This window comes from Natator depressus, chromosome 10 (assembly GCF_965152275.1).
Source record: "Natator depressus isolate rNatDep1 chromosome 10, rNatDep2.hap1, whole genome shotgun sequence".
NCBI classification, from domain to species: domain Eukaryota; kingdom Metazoa; phylum Chordata; order Testudines; family Cheloniidae; genus Natator; species Natator depressus.
This window is the reverse complement of record NC_134243.1, coordinates 39,178,281-39,195,316: the sequence shown is the minus strand read 5'-3', so window position 1 is coordinate 39,195,316 and position 17,036 is coordinate 39,178,281. Positions and strand designations below refer to the sequence as shown.

The 17,036-nt window shown below is 46.5% G+C and overlaps 1 protein-coding gene across 3 annotated transcripts in view; it reads right to left on the bottom strand.

Moving 5' to 3' along the window:
- The window catches only part of STRA6 (signaling receptor and transporter of retinol STRA6), a 59,775-nt gene that overhangs the window by 24,476 nt on the left and 18,263 nt on the right, over nucleotides 1-17,036 (bottom strand). For all 3 annotated transcript variants that reach the window (XM_074965848.1, XM_074965849.1, XM_074965847.1), the window contains 5 exons: nucleotides 7,569-7,647; nucleotides 6,164-6,249; nucleotides 1,942-2,081; nucleotides 761-927; nucleotides 197-319 (listed from right to left, as the gene is read on the bottom strand). In XM_074965848.1, the coding sequence (XP_074821949.1) occupies nucleotides 197-319; nucleotides 761-927; nucleotides 1,942-2,081; nucleotides 6,164-6,249; nucleotides 7,569-7,647 (595 nt within the window). The remainder of the gene's footprint in view (nucleotides 1-196; nucleotides 320-760; nucleotides 928-1,941; nucleotides 2,082-6,163; nucleotides 6,250-7,568; nucleotides 7,648-17,036) is intronic.

Genomic DNA, 17,036 nt, shown 5'->3' with positions numbered 1-17,036 from the left:
GCTCTGATTACAGACACTAAAGTCTTATTCACTAATTAATTAGCTCACACACACGATCAAAATTTGAACCAATAACTGGTACATAACTGTTGCAGAGGAGTGGAACTAACATAAGGGGGAAAATTTATGTTTTCTACACAATGCCCTTAGCGGAGTCAACACAGCATGGATTTGAAAGGAAGCTGCAGTGCATTACCTCTCTAGCAGTCGGTTTCTCCTGTGTGAAGCTCCTGACAAGCAGTACTGGATACCAAATGCTCAGGACTATGAGGCAGAGGATAATAGGAACATAAGACAGCAGGGAATAATACCTGTAAATCTGGGGAGAAGAGGACAGTTGCTAAGTGTGGTTATCACTTCATACTTCAGCACAAGCCTGTACGTAGTATTCTATGTACTGTGACCTACAACTTCCTGCTCCTGTTGCCCCTCCATCCAAAGAGTTCAGATTCACAGTTTAGGATTCCTCAGATGCCTGCAGATGCCCAGAATGCAGCAGTAGCCCCAAAAGCCTTATTCCATCTGCATTAGGTTAGGAGATTGTAAGGGCTCTGCTCCGATGTGGCCTACACTACAGTTATCCACACCTTAGGCTCAAGAAGAGCCTGACTTGAGGCTTCACCGTGAAAGAGTGCCTCTCAGTTTCAAGCACCAGCCATTCATCCCCGCTCCCTTTCCACTTACCTGGAGATGTCTTTAGTAGCTGATATGACCAGGAAGGAAGAACAATACCCATGTTATGCATCTCATTTGCATTTACCTTGGATGACTGAGGGCAGTCCACTTTCTGCCAGATATGGACCACACAGTGGCACCAGGAGAGCAAGCAGCCTACGAAGTACCCGGCTCGGTGTCTGATTGTGGCGCATGCAATTAAAGGATAATAGAAGGCAGGGTAATAGAGCAAAGCCATGATCTTCCAGTACTCTAGACAAGGGGCGGGGGGGGGGGGAGAGAAAAAACAAAATTGCAGAGCTCTCAGTACAAGGATTAATAGGCAAAGTGATGCCCTTGACTTGCATATTGGCTTAAGAGGAGACATTAAGCCACCCAAAGCTGGACACTGGAAATCCAGTCCATGCTAATGGCATGCAGGGACAGCCAGCCATGGCACCTCTCTTCCCCTTGGCACCACCATCACACGAGGGCTTCCCAGCAGCTTGCCCATGCAAAATGCTCACTGGATGAGACCTTAGGGTGCTGCCTCCGCTTAGCAGAGTTTAACTGCTGGGATGCCTTCACTTTGCCATATGAAGCTCAGATGAACCGTCACTTTTTAGATCAAGGCGCTTCCCCTCCAGCCCCAGTTGGTTTTGTCTGGTTCAGTTCAGAGGAGCTCAGCATCTGCAGCTCCCATTCACATCAACTGGAGCTCTGGCTTCCCAGTGCCTCTATGGCAGGCCCCACCAGTACTAATGCAAGCGATGGAACAGCAGTACTAGGCAGGGCCTGACAGAGCACAAGCCTGCTTCACAAAGTTTTGCCCAAGTCACAACAGCACTGGCTTTTTCAACGGAGCCCCGCCCAGCCCTGCTGGAGCTGCAGTCCCTTTCCCCGCTCCCCCGGTTGTAAAACAGTCCATTGTTAGCAGTAGCACATGCTGTCTGGAAATCTGGAGTATATTTGCACTGATCTGTGTGCAAGAGGACATGCAATAGATTGGCCAAACATTGCCTGGGGAAGGGCCAGGGGAGGCCCAACACGTTTTAAATGTTAAAACAAACAAATGTGAGCATGTGGGGAAAGGTAGCCAAAAAATGAAGACAGTTATTCAGGATGTCACCCAGTTAGGGGAAAGCCTGCACTGGGTCTGAATGAGATCCCTGTGCCCACCTGGGACAGCCTGTGGGGAAAACCCTGGCTTCTGAGGGGCCCAATGGACTGAAACAGCAAAACACCCGCAAACTTCAGAAAGGGATGACCCAGCGCCACCTGCATTACCTCGACTGCGTGGGGAGGAGCTGGCAATGAAAGGCAGGGGGTCGGTATCCAGCACCAGCACACAAACAGAAGAGAAGAGGATTCCAAACACTGCTGCCACAAGCCCCTGGTGGCCCTCTGCCTCCAAGAAATTCACAGGGCTGCAACAATCGGGGGTGGGGGGGTGGGGGGTAGAATGAGAATAGACAGGGTGCCCCTTACCCCCACCTCCCCATGGAGATCACCCTTCCCTCCACTGCAGACAGCTTGAGAGAGAAGGGCACAGTGGTTTGGGGCACCACATCCACCTGTCTCTGCCACAAAGGGTAACCACTAGGTGCATCATACAACAGCTGGGATAAGGGAGTTACCACAAAGCCCCCATTGAATGGCCAGTGGGATGTACCTGTGTGTCCCATTTGCCAGCATGGCTCACCACCAAGGTATCTGGATGGGTCCCCAATGTCCTCTGTTTAGCTGGAAGAAACTGATCCCCAACCTGACCCTGCCACAGCCATACCCTGGGCTTCTCTGAGCTGCCCTAAGGACTCAGGTGGTTCTTCACGGTCTTTGCTGAGTGTCCCTGTCACATTTGCAGGGAACATGGAGCTGCAACCTCTCTCAGGGATGGAAAATTCTTATTTCTACTGTCCCAAAGGCATGCATGGTGATTTATAGACTAAAAGGTGAGATCATAGTGCCTGACTAATCTAATCGCCTTCTATGATGAGATTACTGGTTCTGTGGATGAAGGGAAAGCAGTGGATGTATTGTTTCTTGACTTTAGCAAAGCTTTTGACACGGTCTCCCACAGTATTCTTGTCAGCAAGTTAAAGAAGTATGGGCTGGATGAATGCACTATAAGGTGGGTAGAAAGTTGGCTAGATTGTCGGGCTCAACGGCTCCATGTCTAGTTGGCAGCCGGTGTCAAGTGGAGTGCCCCAGGGGTCGGTCCTGGGGCCGGTTTTGTTCAATATCTTCATAAATGATCTGGAGGATGGTGTGGATTGCACCCTCAGCAAATTTGCGGATGATACTAAACTAGGAGGAGTGGTAGATACGCTGGAGGGCACGGATAGGATACAGAGGGACCTAGACAAATTGGAGGATTGGGCCAAAAGAAATCTGATGAGGTTCAATAAGGATAAGTGCAGGGTCCTGCACTTAGGACGGAAGAACCCAATGCACCGCTACAGACTAGGGACTGAATGGCTAGGCAGCAGTTCTGCGGAAAAGGACCTAGGGGTGACAGTGGAGGAGAAGCTGGATATGAGTCAGCAGTGTGCCCTTGTTGCCAAGAAGGCCAATGGCATTTTGGGATGTATAAGTAGGGGCATAGCGTGATCGTTCCCCTCTATTCGACATTGGTGAGGCCTCATCTGGAGTACTGTGTCCAGTTTTGGGCCCCACACTACAAGAAGGATGTGGATAAATTGGAGAGAGTCCAGCGAAGGGCAACAAAAATGATTAGGGCTCTGGAACACATGACTTATGAGGAGAGGCTGAGGGAACTGGGATTGTTTAGTCTGCAGAAGAGAAGAATGAGGGGGGATTTGATAGCTACTTTCAACTACCTGGGAGGTAGTTCCAGAGAGGATGGTTCTAGAATATTCTCAGTGGTAGAAGAGGACAGGACAAGGAGTAATGGTCTCAAGTTGCAGTGGGGGAGGTTTAGGTTGGATATTAGGAAAAACTTTTTCACCAAGAGGGTGGTGAAACACTGGAATGTGTTACCTAGGGAGGTGGTAGAATCTCCTTCCTTAGAAGTTTTTAAGGTCAGGCTTGACAAAGCCCTGGCTGGGATGATTTAATTGGGGATTGGTCCTGCTTTGAGCAGGGGATTGGACTAGATGACCTCCTGAGGTCCCTTCCAACCCTGATATTCTAGGATTCTATGATCATGGGAATTCATGATCCATATGGCTCTGTGGATATGGGGAAAGCAGTGCATGTGATATACCTTGACTTTAGCAAAGCTTTTGATACGGTCTCCCACAGTATTCTTGCCAGCAAGTTAAAGAAGTATGGATTGGATGATCGGACTATAAGAAAGCTGGTTAGATCATTGGGCTCAACAGGTAGTGATCAACAACTCGATGTCTAGTTAGCAGCCAATATCAAGCAGAGTGCCCCAGGGGTCAGTCCTGGGGCCAGTTTTGTTCAATATCTTCATTCATGATCTGGATGATGGGATGGACTGCACCCTCAGCAAGTTCGCAGATGACACTAAGCTGGGGGGAGAGGTAAATACGATGGAGGGTAGGGATAGGGTCCAGAATGACCTAGACTAATTGGAGGATTGAGCCAAAAGTCATCGGATGAGATTCAACAAGGACAAGTGCAGAGTCCTGAACTTAGGATGGAAGAATCCCATGCACTGCTCCAGGCTGGGGACCAACTGGCTAAGCAGCAGTTCTGCAGAAAAGGACCTGGGGATTACAGTGGACAAGAAGCTGGATATGAGTCAGCAGTGAGCCCTTGTTGCCAAGAAGGCTAAAGGCATATTGGGCTGCATTAGTAGGAGCATTGCCAGCAGATTGAGGGAAGTGATTATTCTCCTCTATGCAGCACTGTGAGGCCACACCTGGAGTATTGTGTCCAGTTTTGGGCCCCCCACTACAGAAAGGATGTGGACAAATTGGAGAGAGTCCAGCAGAAGACAACGAAAATGATTAGGGGGCTGGGGCACATGACACATGAGGAGAAGCTGCGGGAACTGGGGTTATTTAGTCTGCAGAAGAGAAGAGTGAGGGGGATTTGATAGCAGCCTTCAACTACCTGAAGGGGGGTTCCAAAGAGGATGGAGCTAAGCAGTTGTCAGTGGTGGCAGAGGACAAAACAAGGAGTAATGGTCTCAAGTTGCAGTGGGGGAGGTCTAGGTTGGAAAAACTAGTTAGGAAAAACTATTTCACTAGGAAGGTGGTGAAGTACTGGAATGGGTTACCTAGGGAGGTGGTGGAATCTCCTTCCTTAGAGGTTTTTAAGGCCCAGTTTAACAAAGCCCTGGCTGGGATGATTTAGTTGGTGTTGGTCCTGCTTTGAGCAGGGGATTGGACTAGATGACCTCCTGAGGTCTCTTCCAGCCCTAATCTTCTATGATTCTATGATGTTAGAGATAACAGTAAGGAATGATGAACAGATGGAAGTAGTCAAAGGACAAGGGGGTGTCTACTGCACTAGAGTTTCTAAATAATTGCCCAAGTCACTCCATACCCCCTATCCAATGGCAGATCAGATGCCCTCCTCCCACTCCAAGTTCTAGAACACAGATATCAAGGTCAGGTGGTAGCAAAGCTCCCAGAGTCACCTGGCACAACAGTGTGAGCAAAGGTCTGGGATCCTGGAGGAGGATACCAGTGGGAAGGGTTCCAGTTACTGACTGAATTTCAAATTTTCTGTGACTGGGGATAGATTGTTTAGTCTTCTGGTAACACAGTCAACCCCCGCTGCTGGGAGGAGAATGGCAACATCATTGTTTTGCACAAAGAGGTGCACAGCAGGGTTTCCTTGGGAGCATAGGCCTCTCTTCAGTTTGGTTTTAGTCTAGTCTGCAGCCATCTGACCGGAACAGTGTTGGGCTAGACCACCAGGCCAGCCATCAGGGCTGCCACATGAATGGCAGAGTGACTCAGAAGCAACCATCCTGGTCATAGCTCTTAGTTTGTCAAAAGAAAAGCTGCCCCATGCTCTTAGGTCAGCCTGCTGGGGGAAGAGGAGTGGAAGGGGGGAAAGCCATGAAAGCAGTAAAGAGAAGAAGGTTCAGGTTAGGTTAGATAACGCTCCCAAACTTTAAGATTCTTATCATGAACTTGGAGACAGCTGAAAATTTTGACCAGAAAGAGCCTGATCCAGCCCTTCCTGCCTCTAGCCTGGGGTTTGAAATGCAGCCTTGAATTCTACACCTGCCATTTCACCTCCTAGCCTAGTTACATGCCATGCTGTAAAGTGCCAAGGTGCCAAGCTACCCAACAGCCGACTTTCTGCAAATCAGAACACTAGATATACCAAGGGCTAACAGGTACACCCACAAAACTGTGCTCACAATAATTTTGGATGGCAAAATCAGACACAGTTGAGGAATCGGGGCCATTGAGAGATTTCAGCAATTCCAGTCTGAACAGCATCAGGGAGTGCAGAGTCACATGAAAACAAATGTAAACCTCTGCCAAGGTTGCCTGCGGGGCAAAGGGAGCAGTGTTGTTGGATGAGTGCAGAGGTGTGGATATGGGGTTATTCTGGGTACCTCAGCAGTCCAGGTGCTCCATTCCAACAGCATTTATAGAGGCTCTTGCGTTTCACCAACAGAGACAAGACTATCAGCACGGCTAGCTGCAAAGAGAGCCAATGACAAATAATCAAAACAGTAAAAGTACCTATGAGGGTGCAAACTCCTGGCCCCATCTCTTTAAACTCTGGCCTCATGGGTGGATGTATGGGGATATCGGATACCCAGTGAGGTGTGCTGCTGTGCAAGAAGGTGCCAAACAGAGAGATGCTTATAGGTCTAAGTAACAGGGAATCAACAGTGGGGAATAAATCAGTCCCTGCCTGAGAGGGCTTGCAGCTTCCATGTGCAGGTAGGTGAAGCAATAGAATAAAGGGCAGGAACACAGTTCGTGTGGCACGGAATGAACCGAAGAACAGGAAAGGGAGCTAGAGCCTCCGCTGATGTACGTCTGTAGCTCCCATTGACTGTACCGGAGCCAGGCTGATTTATACACACGAGCCAAGGATCTGGCCCTTATCTACACCCCAGTATTTGAACAGATATAGAACAAAGTGGGTCAATACAGTCTCTTGCCACCCTATTCCTTGTAACCTCTCTTCCTTCCTCCATCACTCCAGTGGTTTCACCTGAGATGTGTTGTCTTTTGTGATAATAGTCCCGTTTTCAGGACACCAGATTCGTCTCTGCGCTGGGTGGCTCTACCCAACCTTGTGGATATACAGGCTCAATCAGCTTCTGCTAGGGCCACCTAGGCCCTAGCATGAATTTCTAATTCTCTCTGTTGAAGGGAAGCATGATCAGCGATTGGGGAACTCCAGAGAGGTCCAGAGGAGTACCCAGTCATTTGGGTCTTTCTCCCAACTATTCCAAACTTCGGGTGGTGGTGACCAAATGTCATTACCAATTAGTGCCAAGTGAGTGGCCTGGGTGAAGAGTTGTGGGCAAAGAGGATTTCAGTGGAGTTCTAGTGAACAGGCGTCTATCTTGCAAAACTACTACTGTTATTGGCATGCTTCCTGGGAACCTCTGAAGAGGGGCCAAAGGCTGAGTGGGACACAGGAAGCAAATTACCCTAAAAGCGACCCCTTGGGCAGCAAGTGGAAACGTGAAGTACAGGCTGCAGCAGAGCATCTGTTCTTCTGATAAGCTAGGGACTTTCAGCACCTAAAGAGGTGCTTGATTGACAGCTCTGCTGAGTTAAACCTCAGGCACTCGTATCACACTCATGAGCACGGCTCACAGATTAAGGCCAGAAGGGCCCTTGATGATCATCTGACCTTCTCCATGGTCCCCGCCGGAGAAGCTCCCCTATCCCCCAGTAATTACTGCCTCAACGACACAGACAAATGGATGTGACTTCCCTCAGAAGGCTGCACAAACCCCAGCCTCATCCAAAGATGGAATCTTGAAAGATACTTACAGATATAGGAGCCATGCAGGTGTGATAAAGATGGTTGGGGATGGTGGGATCGCAGGCTGGGATAACACTAGGAAACATACTGAAAGAAGAGAAATAAAGCCACTCAAAATATATTCATTACATAAAGGAGACGCGAAGACTTAGGAAAATCAAACGTAATGACATGCTGTGCCTAGAGAAGCTCGAGGAGAATTCTGCAGTTGGTGTTCTTCCAGCCTCAAGGAGAAAGTATATTTTTTATTCCACATCGATTGCACTTGTGTCAATATCTTAGCCATGCCTACAAAAAGCTTGCCTTCTGCAGAGCAGCCCAGGGGGATGCTAGGCAGATTTTACATAGTAGTTTAAATATATTCTACTAATGGGAAAGGATCCGTATTACAAAAGGAAGAGCAACCAAATGACAGAGGGGCTGGAAGGGCTGATGTATGAGCAAAGATTAAAAGACACTCAATATGCATAGCTTGGCTCAGTGACTCAGAGAGACTGATCATTATGTAAAACATGTTTGACAGGAGTAAATAGCACAGCCAGGAAAGAGAAGGGGAATTGTTTAGGGTGGACCAAGGCAAAATAACTAGGAGTAACGGGTTCTAATTAAGCAGAGGAAAGTTTAGGTTGAATATAAAGTCAAGTTGCCTAACAACGAGCCCAATCTTGCCAGCACTGAAGTCGATGAGCCTTTTATCATTGACTTTAATGTGAGCAGGACGGAGTCTGATGGCTGTGAAAGAGGCTGCTGAGGAGGTAATTAGAGACCTAGTCCTCACATAGTCTGGACAAAGCACTGGGGAATGTTTAGAGGAATGGGCTCAGAGAGGTTAGGTGATGCTCCTAAGGTCCCAGCCAGACTCAATGTCAGAGTCATCCCCAAATGCTGACTCCCAGTCCTATGTTAATTTCATTAGGCAACAGCAGCTGGAGGATTTGAGTAGGGATAGCAACCAAACATTCAGATGTTTGTGAACAATCTGGGGGCACACAGTCTACAATTCAGTATGAGTTGCTCACAAAAGTTCCCAGAGCTGGGACAGAAATACCACAAAATGCACTTGGGGGGCAGGGAGGAAGTGTTTTAAGAACTTTTCGAAACCTTTATAAAGGTTCAGGAAGAGTTTTGGATGAAACCTTGGTTCATGCATCCTTAGTTTTAATGGAATTCTATGTGAGGCTCGAAAGCCTCTCGGTTTGAAAACCATTCCTGCTTCATGTTACATGTCCCACAGGTCCCTTGACTTTGATGTAGCCTCCAGAGAAGAGTTATCCTGTGACAATACCCCATTCTATTGATGTTACCTCTTAACTATAGTTTTATGACACATATATCCAGCCACATTTGAATGTTTAAAGGCCTCTGAAACACAGCCAGGAGTCTAATGGCCCAAGCACAGAGCTAGAGACTTAAGTTCTAGACTTGACTGCCACTAGTTTGCCCAGTGACGATGGACAAGTCACTTAATCTCTCCATTGCATCAGTTTCCCAATCTGTAAAACAGGGATTGTGCTTCATCACTTTTATAAGGTGCTTTGAAAGCCACATCTGTGCAGCACTCTGTAATGACTATCATCATTATTGAACATCATTTGGTTTTAGATAGCCAGTCAGAAAGCATACCGACCTTCAGCGATCTCAACTCTTTTCTGTGCTGACTGCAGGCAAACTGTAACATATGTACTTGAGTCTTCCCAAGCAGATTTCCATTTGCTCCTGCAGAGCTGGGTTTCAGACCAGGAAGAACCCATATTCTCTGTGTTTATTAAATTGTTCTGAGGTTACCATTAATGCAGTTATAGATACAGCTTTGGAAGTAGAACTGAAAATCTAAGTCAGACGATCTGAAAATCTAAGTCAGATGATGATCAGAGTGTGATAGAGGAAACTTATACTTTAATTAGTGCTAACCACACAGCAAGTGTATAAACCATTATAAAGCAATCATAAAATGCTTCTACAAGCAGTCTGCATTTAAAAACACATTCAACTATTCCTGCTCCTCTTCTCTGCTAACTGCTCTCCTTTGCCATATTTGAAGTCTCCTATCATCTCAGGATTCCCCACCCCACAGAAGCACCACACACTTTCCATCTGAATGGCTTTTATTTTAAAAGTAAGATAAACAAGAAAGAGCAAACATAAAGTCTCCAAAGAGCAGCATGTCTCCTCTGTAACAGGCAAAACAACAGCTGGCTGTGCAGTATGAGTTAAATTCCTCTTCACCCATAAGCCACTCAAAACAAGGTCACAAGGTGATGTGAGATATATACCCCACAGCACCCAACACCCTCATAAGCAGTTACAATGGAACAGTCCATCATTAACTCACAATGTAGAGTTAAGGATTGTTCAGCCAAGGAAGTTATTTAATTAGCTGAACATTGCAAATTGTCATACAATAGTAACAGCCTCCACTTATACATGAATTGTCATCTGAGGACTTAAAATCAGCCTACAAAAGGTGGGTTGGAATCATTACCCCATTATAGTGATAGGTAGACTGAGGCACAGAGAGGTAGATTATATGCTGAACATGACAGGACAAGGCAATGCCCTGCGCACATTGCCTCGATTTTGGAACAAGCAGAGAAATGACTGACCTGACTGAACTCAAAGACTTTATCTTGAGCCCAGTTCATGTTGGGACAGTTTTGGAATAGCAGGCAGTATTCGTGCAGTGCAGAGAAGAGCAAGACAGCTTCCTTTATGTATCTCTGTCATAGAATCATAGAATATCAGGATTGGAAGGGACCTCAGGAGGTCATCCAGTCCAACCTGCTGCTCAAAGCAGGACCAATCCCCAATTTTTGCCCCGATCCCTAAATGGCCCCCTCAAGGATTGAACTCACAACCCTGGGTTTAGCAGGATTGAACTCACAACCCTGGGTTTAGCAGGCCAATGCTCAAACCACTAAGCTATCCCTCTGCTTTGCAGAGCATGTGGCATTAGTACTTTCTTCTTTTCTCCCTGCTCACTCACTTTCATGTTCTGTGGAGTGTTTCTTGCACATGGGCGAACATTTAATAATGTTATGCTGACAGGTACTGGTGAGTGCAGGAATCACAAATGTCTTTGAGACAGGATGTGAACGCAGCCTTTAATTAGTGCTAACCACACAGCAAGTGTATAAACTTAGATTCATCTGTCAGGATGAATTAATCAGAAGATTCCCCCTGCCCCATGTAACACAAAAGGAGGTTGTGAACCTGCACAGGAGTTTGGACTGAGTGGGCCAGGGAATTGCTGAGAGGTGTGTGCGTGGACGTGTGTATCTATCTATATACATTGCACACAAACTGAGACTGGATAAGAACAGAGAGAGAGACGGAGGTAAAAAGCAAGAAAGCCAAGCAGCAGCTGGGGAGCAGAGCATGATCCTGGAAAAAGCTAGAGAGCCGTTGGGTCTGTTGGCTAAAGAGGCTTAGGCTTGTAAGCTAAGAAACTGCTCCTTTTGCTCTTGGTTCCTCCTGCATTTGGACAAGCTTCATTTGTTCATTCCTTGTACTGAAACAAGACTGCATGAGAGAAAACACCACACTCCATCAATTTCTACTTCCATCTGGAACATCCCCAGGACAAGGGCCCATTGTACTAGCATCTGGGCATACACATACTGAGAGATTTTTTTATTATGGGACTGTGATGTTGCACCCCATAATGCTTTATGGAAATATGCTTATGAAAGTAAATATGACATAACCGGAATATGTTTTATGCTAGATATGCCATGTAACGTATCTCTACAAAGGTTATGATCTACTGAATATATTCATCCTATTTGTATGCATGTATCATTTTTGTATTTGAAGTTATGAATATTGGCTGTGTACTTGTTTGATTTTAAGTAGCCTTAGTAAGGCATTTGGTCAGCTTCTTTAGTAAGGAATTTGCCAGTTAAGTACCCAATCAAGAAACACTTAACAGACAATGGATCTTGGAAGACTCCAATCCACATAAGAAGTCTACCTGAGGACATTCAAGGTAGCATATGAACAATGGCTGCTACCTATAAGTTGAGTCATGCATGGAAATGTGACTTGCCCATGTGACTCCAAAACTCCATCTTATAGCTGGGATTCTACACAGGGGGAGGGAGGGGTATCCACCCACAAGAGAAAGTCTATTTAAATCCCTGGGAGACCCCTCCATTTTGTCTTCAGCTGGCTGAAGAGATAGCCTCTCCACCCCCAAAGGTTACCTGAAAGAGACTGGAACAAAGGACAGTAACCACAGTGGTGTGAGTGATTGCTGGACCCAGACTAGAAGGAGACTAGTCTGTAAAAGGAAGCTTACTGGGTGAGGATTTTACCTGTATTCAGTTTTATTACTGTACTAGACTTAGACTTGCATGTTTTATTTTATTTTGTTTGGTAATTCACTTTGTTATGGCTGTTACTACTTGGAACCACTTAAATCCTACTTTCTGTATTTAATAAAATCACTTTTTACTCATTAATTAACCCAGGGTATGTATTAATACCTGGGGGGGGGGGCAAACAGCTGTTATAGAGGGTGAACAATTTATGAGTTTACCCTGAAAATCTTTATACAGGGTAAAATGGATTTATTTGGGGTTTAGACCCCATTGGGAGCTGGGCATCTGAGTGTTAGAGGCAGGAACACTTCTTAAGCTATTTTCACTTAAGCCTGCAGCTGTTGGGGGACATGGTTCAGACCTGGGTCTGGGTTTGCAGCAGGCTAGCGTGTCTGGCTCAAACCAGGCAGGATGGGGTGGGATCTGAGTTACTAAACAGAATTCTTTCCTGGGTGTCTGGCTGGTGAGTCTTGCCCACATACTCGGGCTTTAGCTGATCGCCATATTTGGGGTCGGGAAGGAATTTTCCCCCAGGGAAAATTGGAGAAAATTCCCTCTGCAGATTGGCAGAGGCCTTGGGGGGTTTTCACCTTCCTCTGCAGCGTGGGGCACGGGTTACTTGCTGGAGGATTCTCTGCACCTTGAAGTCTTTAAACCACGATTTGAGGACTTTGATAGAATCATAGAATATCAGGGTTGGAAGGGACCCCAGAAGGTCATCTAGTCCAACACCCTGCTCGAAGCAGGACCAATTCCCAGTTAAATCATCCCAGCCAGAGCTTTGTCAAGCCTGACCTTAAAAACCTCTAAGGAAGGAGATTCTACCACCTCCCTAGGTAACGCATTCCAGTGTTTCACCACCCTCTTAGTGAAAAAGTTTTTCCTAATATCCAATCTAAACCTTCCCCATTGCAACTTGAGACCATTACTCCTCGTTCTGTCATCTGCTACCATTGAGAACAGTCTAGAGCCATCCTCTTTGGAACCCCCTTTCAGGTAGTTGAAAGCAGCTATCAAATCCCCCCTCATTCTTCTCTTCTGCAGACTAAACAATCCCAGCTCCCTCAGCCTCTCCTCATAAGTCATGTGCTCTAGACCCCTAATCATTTTTGTTGCCCTTCGCTGGACTCTCTCCAATTTATCCACATCCTTCTTGTAGTGTGGGGCCCAAAACTGGACACAGTACTCCAGATGAGGCCTCACCAGTGTCGAATAGAGGGGAACGATCACATCCCTCGATCTGCTCGCTATGCCCCTACTTATACATCCCAAAATGCCATTGGCCTTCTTGGCAACAAGGGCACACTGTTGACTCATATCCAGCTTCTCGTCCACTGTCACCCCTAGGTCCTTTTCCGCAGAACTGCTGCCTAGCCATTCGGTCCCTAGTCTGTAGCGGTGCATTGGATTCTTCCATCCGAAGTGCAGGACCCTGCACTTATCCTTATTGAACCTCATCAGATTTCTTTTGGCCCAATCCTCCAATTTGTCTAGGTCCTTCTGTATCCTATCCCTCCCCTCCAGCGTATCTACCACTCCTCCCAGTTTAGTATCATCCGCAAATTTGCTGAGAGTGCAATCCACACCATCCTCCAGATCATTTATGAAGATATTGAACAAAATATCTCAGACATAGGTTAGGGGTTTGTTACAGGAGTGGGTGGGTGAGATTCTGTGGCCTGCGTTGTGCAGGAGGTCAGACTAGAAGATCATAATGGTCCCTTCTGACCTTAAAAAGTCTATGATTATTTATCCCTGGAGCTGCTAGGTGGTGGGCAAGGCTCAGCCCAGTTTGCCTTCAAGGGCCAGCCGGTCCATGGCATCATCCCATCGTCAACAGTGTGCCCTTGTTGCCAAGAAGGCCAATGGCATTTTGGGATGTATATGTAGGGGCACTGCCAGCAGATCGAGGGATGTGATCGTTCCGCTCTATTCGACATTAGTGAGGCCTCATCTGGAGTACTGTGTCCAGTTTTGGGCCCCACACTACAAGAAGGATGTGGAAAAATTGGAAAGAGTCCAGCGGAGGGCAACAAAAATTATTAGGGGACTTGAACACGTGACTTATGAGGAGAGGCTGAGGGAATTGGGATTGTTTAGTCTGCAGAAGAGAAGAATGAGGGGGGATCTGATAGCTGCTTTCAACTACCTGAAAGGGGGTTCCAAAGAGGATGGATCTAGACTGTTCTCAGTGGTAGCTGATGACAGAACAAGGAGTAATGGTCTCAAGTTGCAGTGGGGAGGTTTAGGTTGGATATTAGGAAAAACTTTTTCACTGGGAGGGTGGTGAAACACTAAAATGCGTTACCTAGGGAGGTGGTGGAATCTCCTTCCTTAGAAGTTTATAAGGTCAGGCTTGACAAAGCCCTGGCTGGGATGATTTAGTTGGGAATTGGTCCTGCTTTGAGCAGGGGTTGGACTAGATGACCTCCTGAGGTCCCTTCCAAACCTGATATTCTATGATTCTATGATCCCTGCTTCAAAGACACGACAGACAAAGGGTGGAAGGAATTATTCCCATTTTTATAGCTGAGGAGTTGAGTCACCCAGAGATTAAGTGAATGACCCAAGGAGCCTGTGGGAGAGCGAGGATTAGAACTCAGATCGTTTGAGTCCTGGTGCAGTGCCTTAACTATATGTTAAGAGGAAGCCTGATCACCACAAGCATGAGAGTTACGTGCCAAGCTAGCAACATCCAGTTCTCTTCCCTAATAATTTCCCCATATGCTTTAGATCAAAACTGGAGGCAGTACTTGCCCCAGCATTCCAGTGAACCAATTTGTATGTTTTAATATGCAAATTACACCCCCAGATTCCAACTGACTAAGCCTCCTCAAAAGGCTTCAAAGAGGCTGAGAAAGGTCTCCATTCTCTTGCAGGAATGGAAGAGAAGCAAAGAGAAAAAGACGGCAAGATAGGAAAATGACAAAAATCAATAGAGGCTTCTACAGGGCCTCAGAATTCCTTTGGCTAGCCTTCTTACAAGGCACAGTCACAAGTGAAGAGAGTACCTATGCAATAACGCTGAACAAACATGGAAAGTTAAAAATTAAACAAAAATCTCCTCCAAGAGTGAATTTTTCTAGGCAAACTTGAATTTATAGTGCTAGACAACATCGTGAGTTGCCCTTACTTTTATTAGCTTATAAGTACTTTTTGCAATATCAAGACCTCAGACCTTATGGCGATTCCAGCTTATAGTAGGGCAGGCACCCAGCTCTTGTTAGGAAGGGGTTAAAAGCTGGGGTGGGGGGGAGGCTGTTTGGGTAACAATTAGGATCCAGCTGACCCTGATAAGAGGGCAGGCTGAGGGAGTGAGAGAAGACTCTTGTTCCAGCTGAGGAGCAGAGAGGACCAGGCTGCCTGGTAAAGCAAGCAGGGTACCTGAGGCAGGACAGGGCAGGGCAGGGCAGGGCTGAGGAGCTATGTCCTGGTGAGTCCCCAGGCTGAGGCCTTGCTAAAGGCCAGGGGAGGTACGAGGGCTGCAGGGAGACATCTGGGGCTGGAAAGGCAGCAGGTCCAAACCCCTTTGCTGATTATGAGTGGCCACTTCAGACTGCAGTTTGCCCCTGAGGGAAGGGGCTAAATGAGGACTGGCAGTGGTTCACTGAGGCAAGGTGGGTTTAGGGTATTGGGATTCCCCATGGAGGGGAGATTCAGAGTGTGGGGGCACTGCTGTGGGGCAGTACCCCAAGGTAAGGGGCACTGGGGTCCGGGAGGGACATGGGGCTGGAAGTGCTATAAGTGGTGGAGATCAGGAGGAAGCAGGCACGGGTAGGAGGCGCTCCGAGGCTGGAACTGAACTAATTCCTAGACAACCAGCAGGAGGCACCGCAGCAGCTGCATAAATAGCAATCAAGTATTTCCCCTAGTGTTGCTGAGTTCTGCTTTAAGGTTAAGCACATTGATATGGAGATCAAATGTGCAACAGGAGAAAGGATTTGCTTTCACACACTGATAGCTTTAATGCAATGGGTTGCGCCAGACATATGGAATATTCTTGCCTGCCTCCATGACTCATCAGCAGTCCTCTTCCAAAGTGTTTAAAATACATGATGTCATCTTAAGATTTTGTGTGTTTTATATATTTTATATACTTAAATATAGATGGTTTTGCATCATATTCTATGACCAGTGTTAGGGGGCAGCAAGCAGGTCGACTGCCTGGGACCCCACACCACAGGGGACCCTGTGAAGCTAAGTTGCTCAGGCTTCAACTTCAGCCTTGTGTGACGAGGCTTGGGGGCCTGGGCTTCAGTCCCATGTGGTGGGGCTTTGGCATTCTGTCCTGGGCCCCAGAAAGTCTAATGCTGGCACTGCTTGGCAGACTCTCTTAAACCTGCTCACAGCCCTCTAGGGGGGTCCCAGACCCCTTGTTGAGAACCATGGCCTAGTAGATACACCATTGGACTGTGACTCAGGAGACCTGAGTTTTACTCCCAGCTCTTCTACTGATTTGTTGAGTTAAGTCATTTCACTTCCCTGTCCCTCAGTTTTCCCTTCTGTAAAATGGGGGTAAGTTAAATGCTTTGAGCTCTAGGGATAAAAGGCACGTTATCAGAATAAAGTTCATTTCAATGAGTTATTAGACCAGATTTCAATGAGACCACGGAGGGGCTGGGGATTTTTTTGGGTGGTTTGGGCAGGGCAGGAAAGTAAGAATGGCTTTTGGATCAGATTGACAATACTCTGCAAGACTTTCCATTTTAGTAAAAATGTTTGGTTTTGTTTTTTAATGAAAAAAAATCAGAAAATTCTCTTGGTCAAGATTCTCATTTTATTTTCAAAACCTGAACATTTTTACTGAAGATTTTGGCAAGCTGTGTTTAGACTTTTGATTAAGGAAAAAGGAATGATTTTTTTCCCCAAAATCTCCCCACAAAATTAAAAATTCTCACCAAAAATTGGCATTTTTCACCAAGAGCTGGTTATGACAACCTACAGCACAGATTAATGTTCAGTAGCATATTTTGTAAATTAGTGCATCTTCCATAATTCAGTCTTAGTAAATCTTTGCTGAAAGATTGGGACATAGTTCTCATAAAAATGGCTGTCAGATGTGTGCTGTGGCAAAGTTCTCATGAATTTATGATATAGATATAAAAAGAAAGCTGTATTTTTTTAAAATTTACCCCCAAAATGTTTACTTGTGACCTG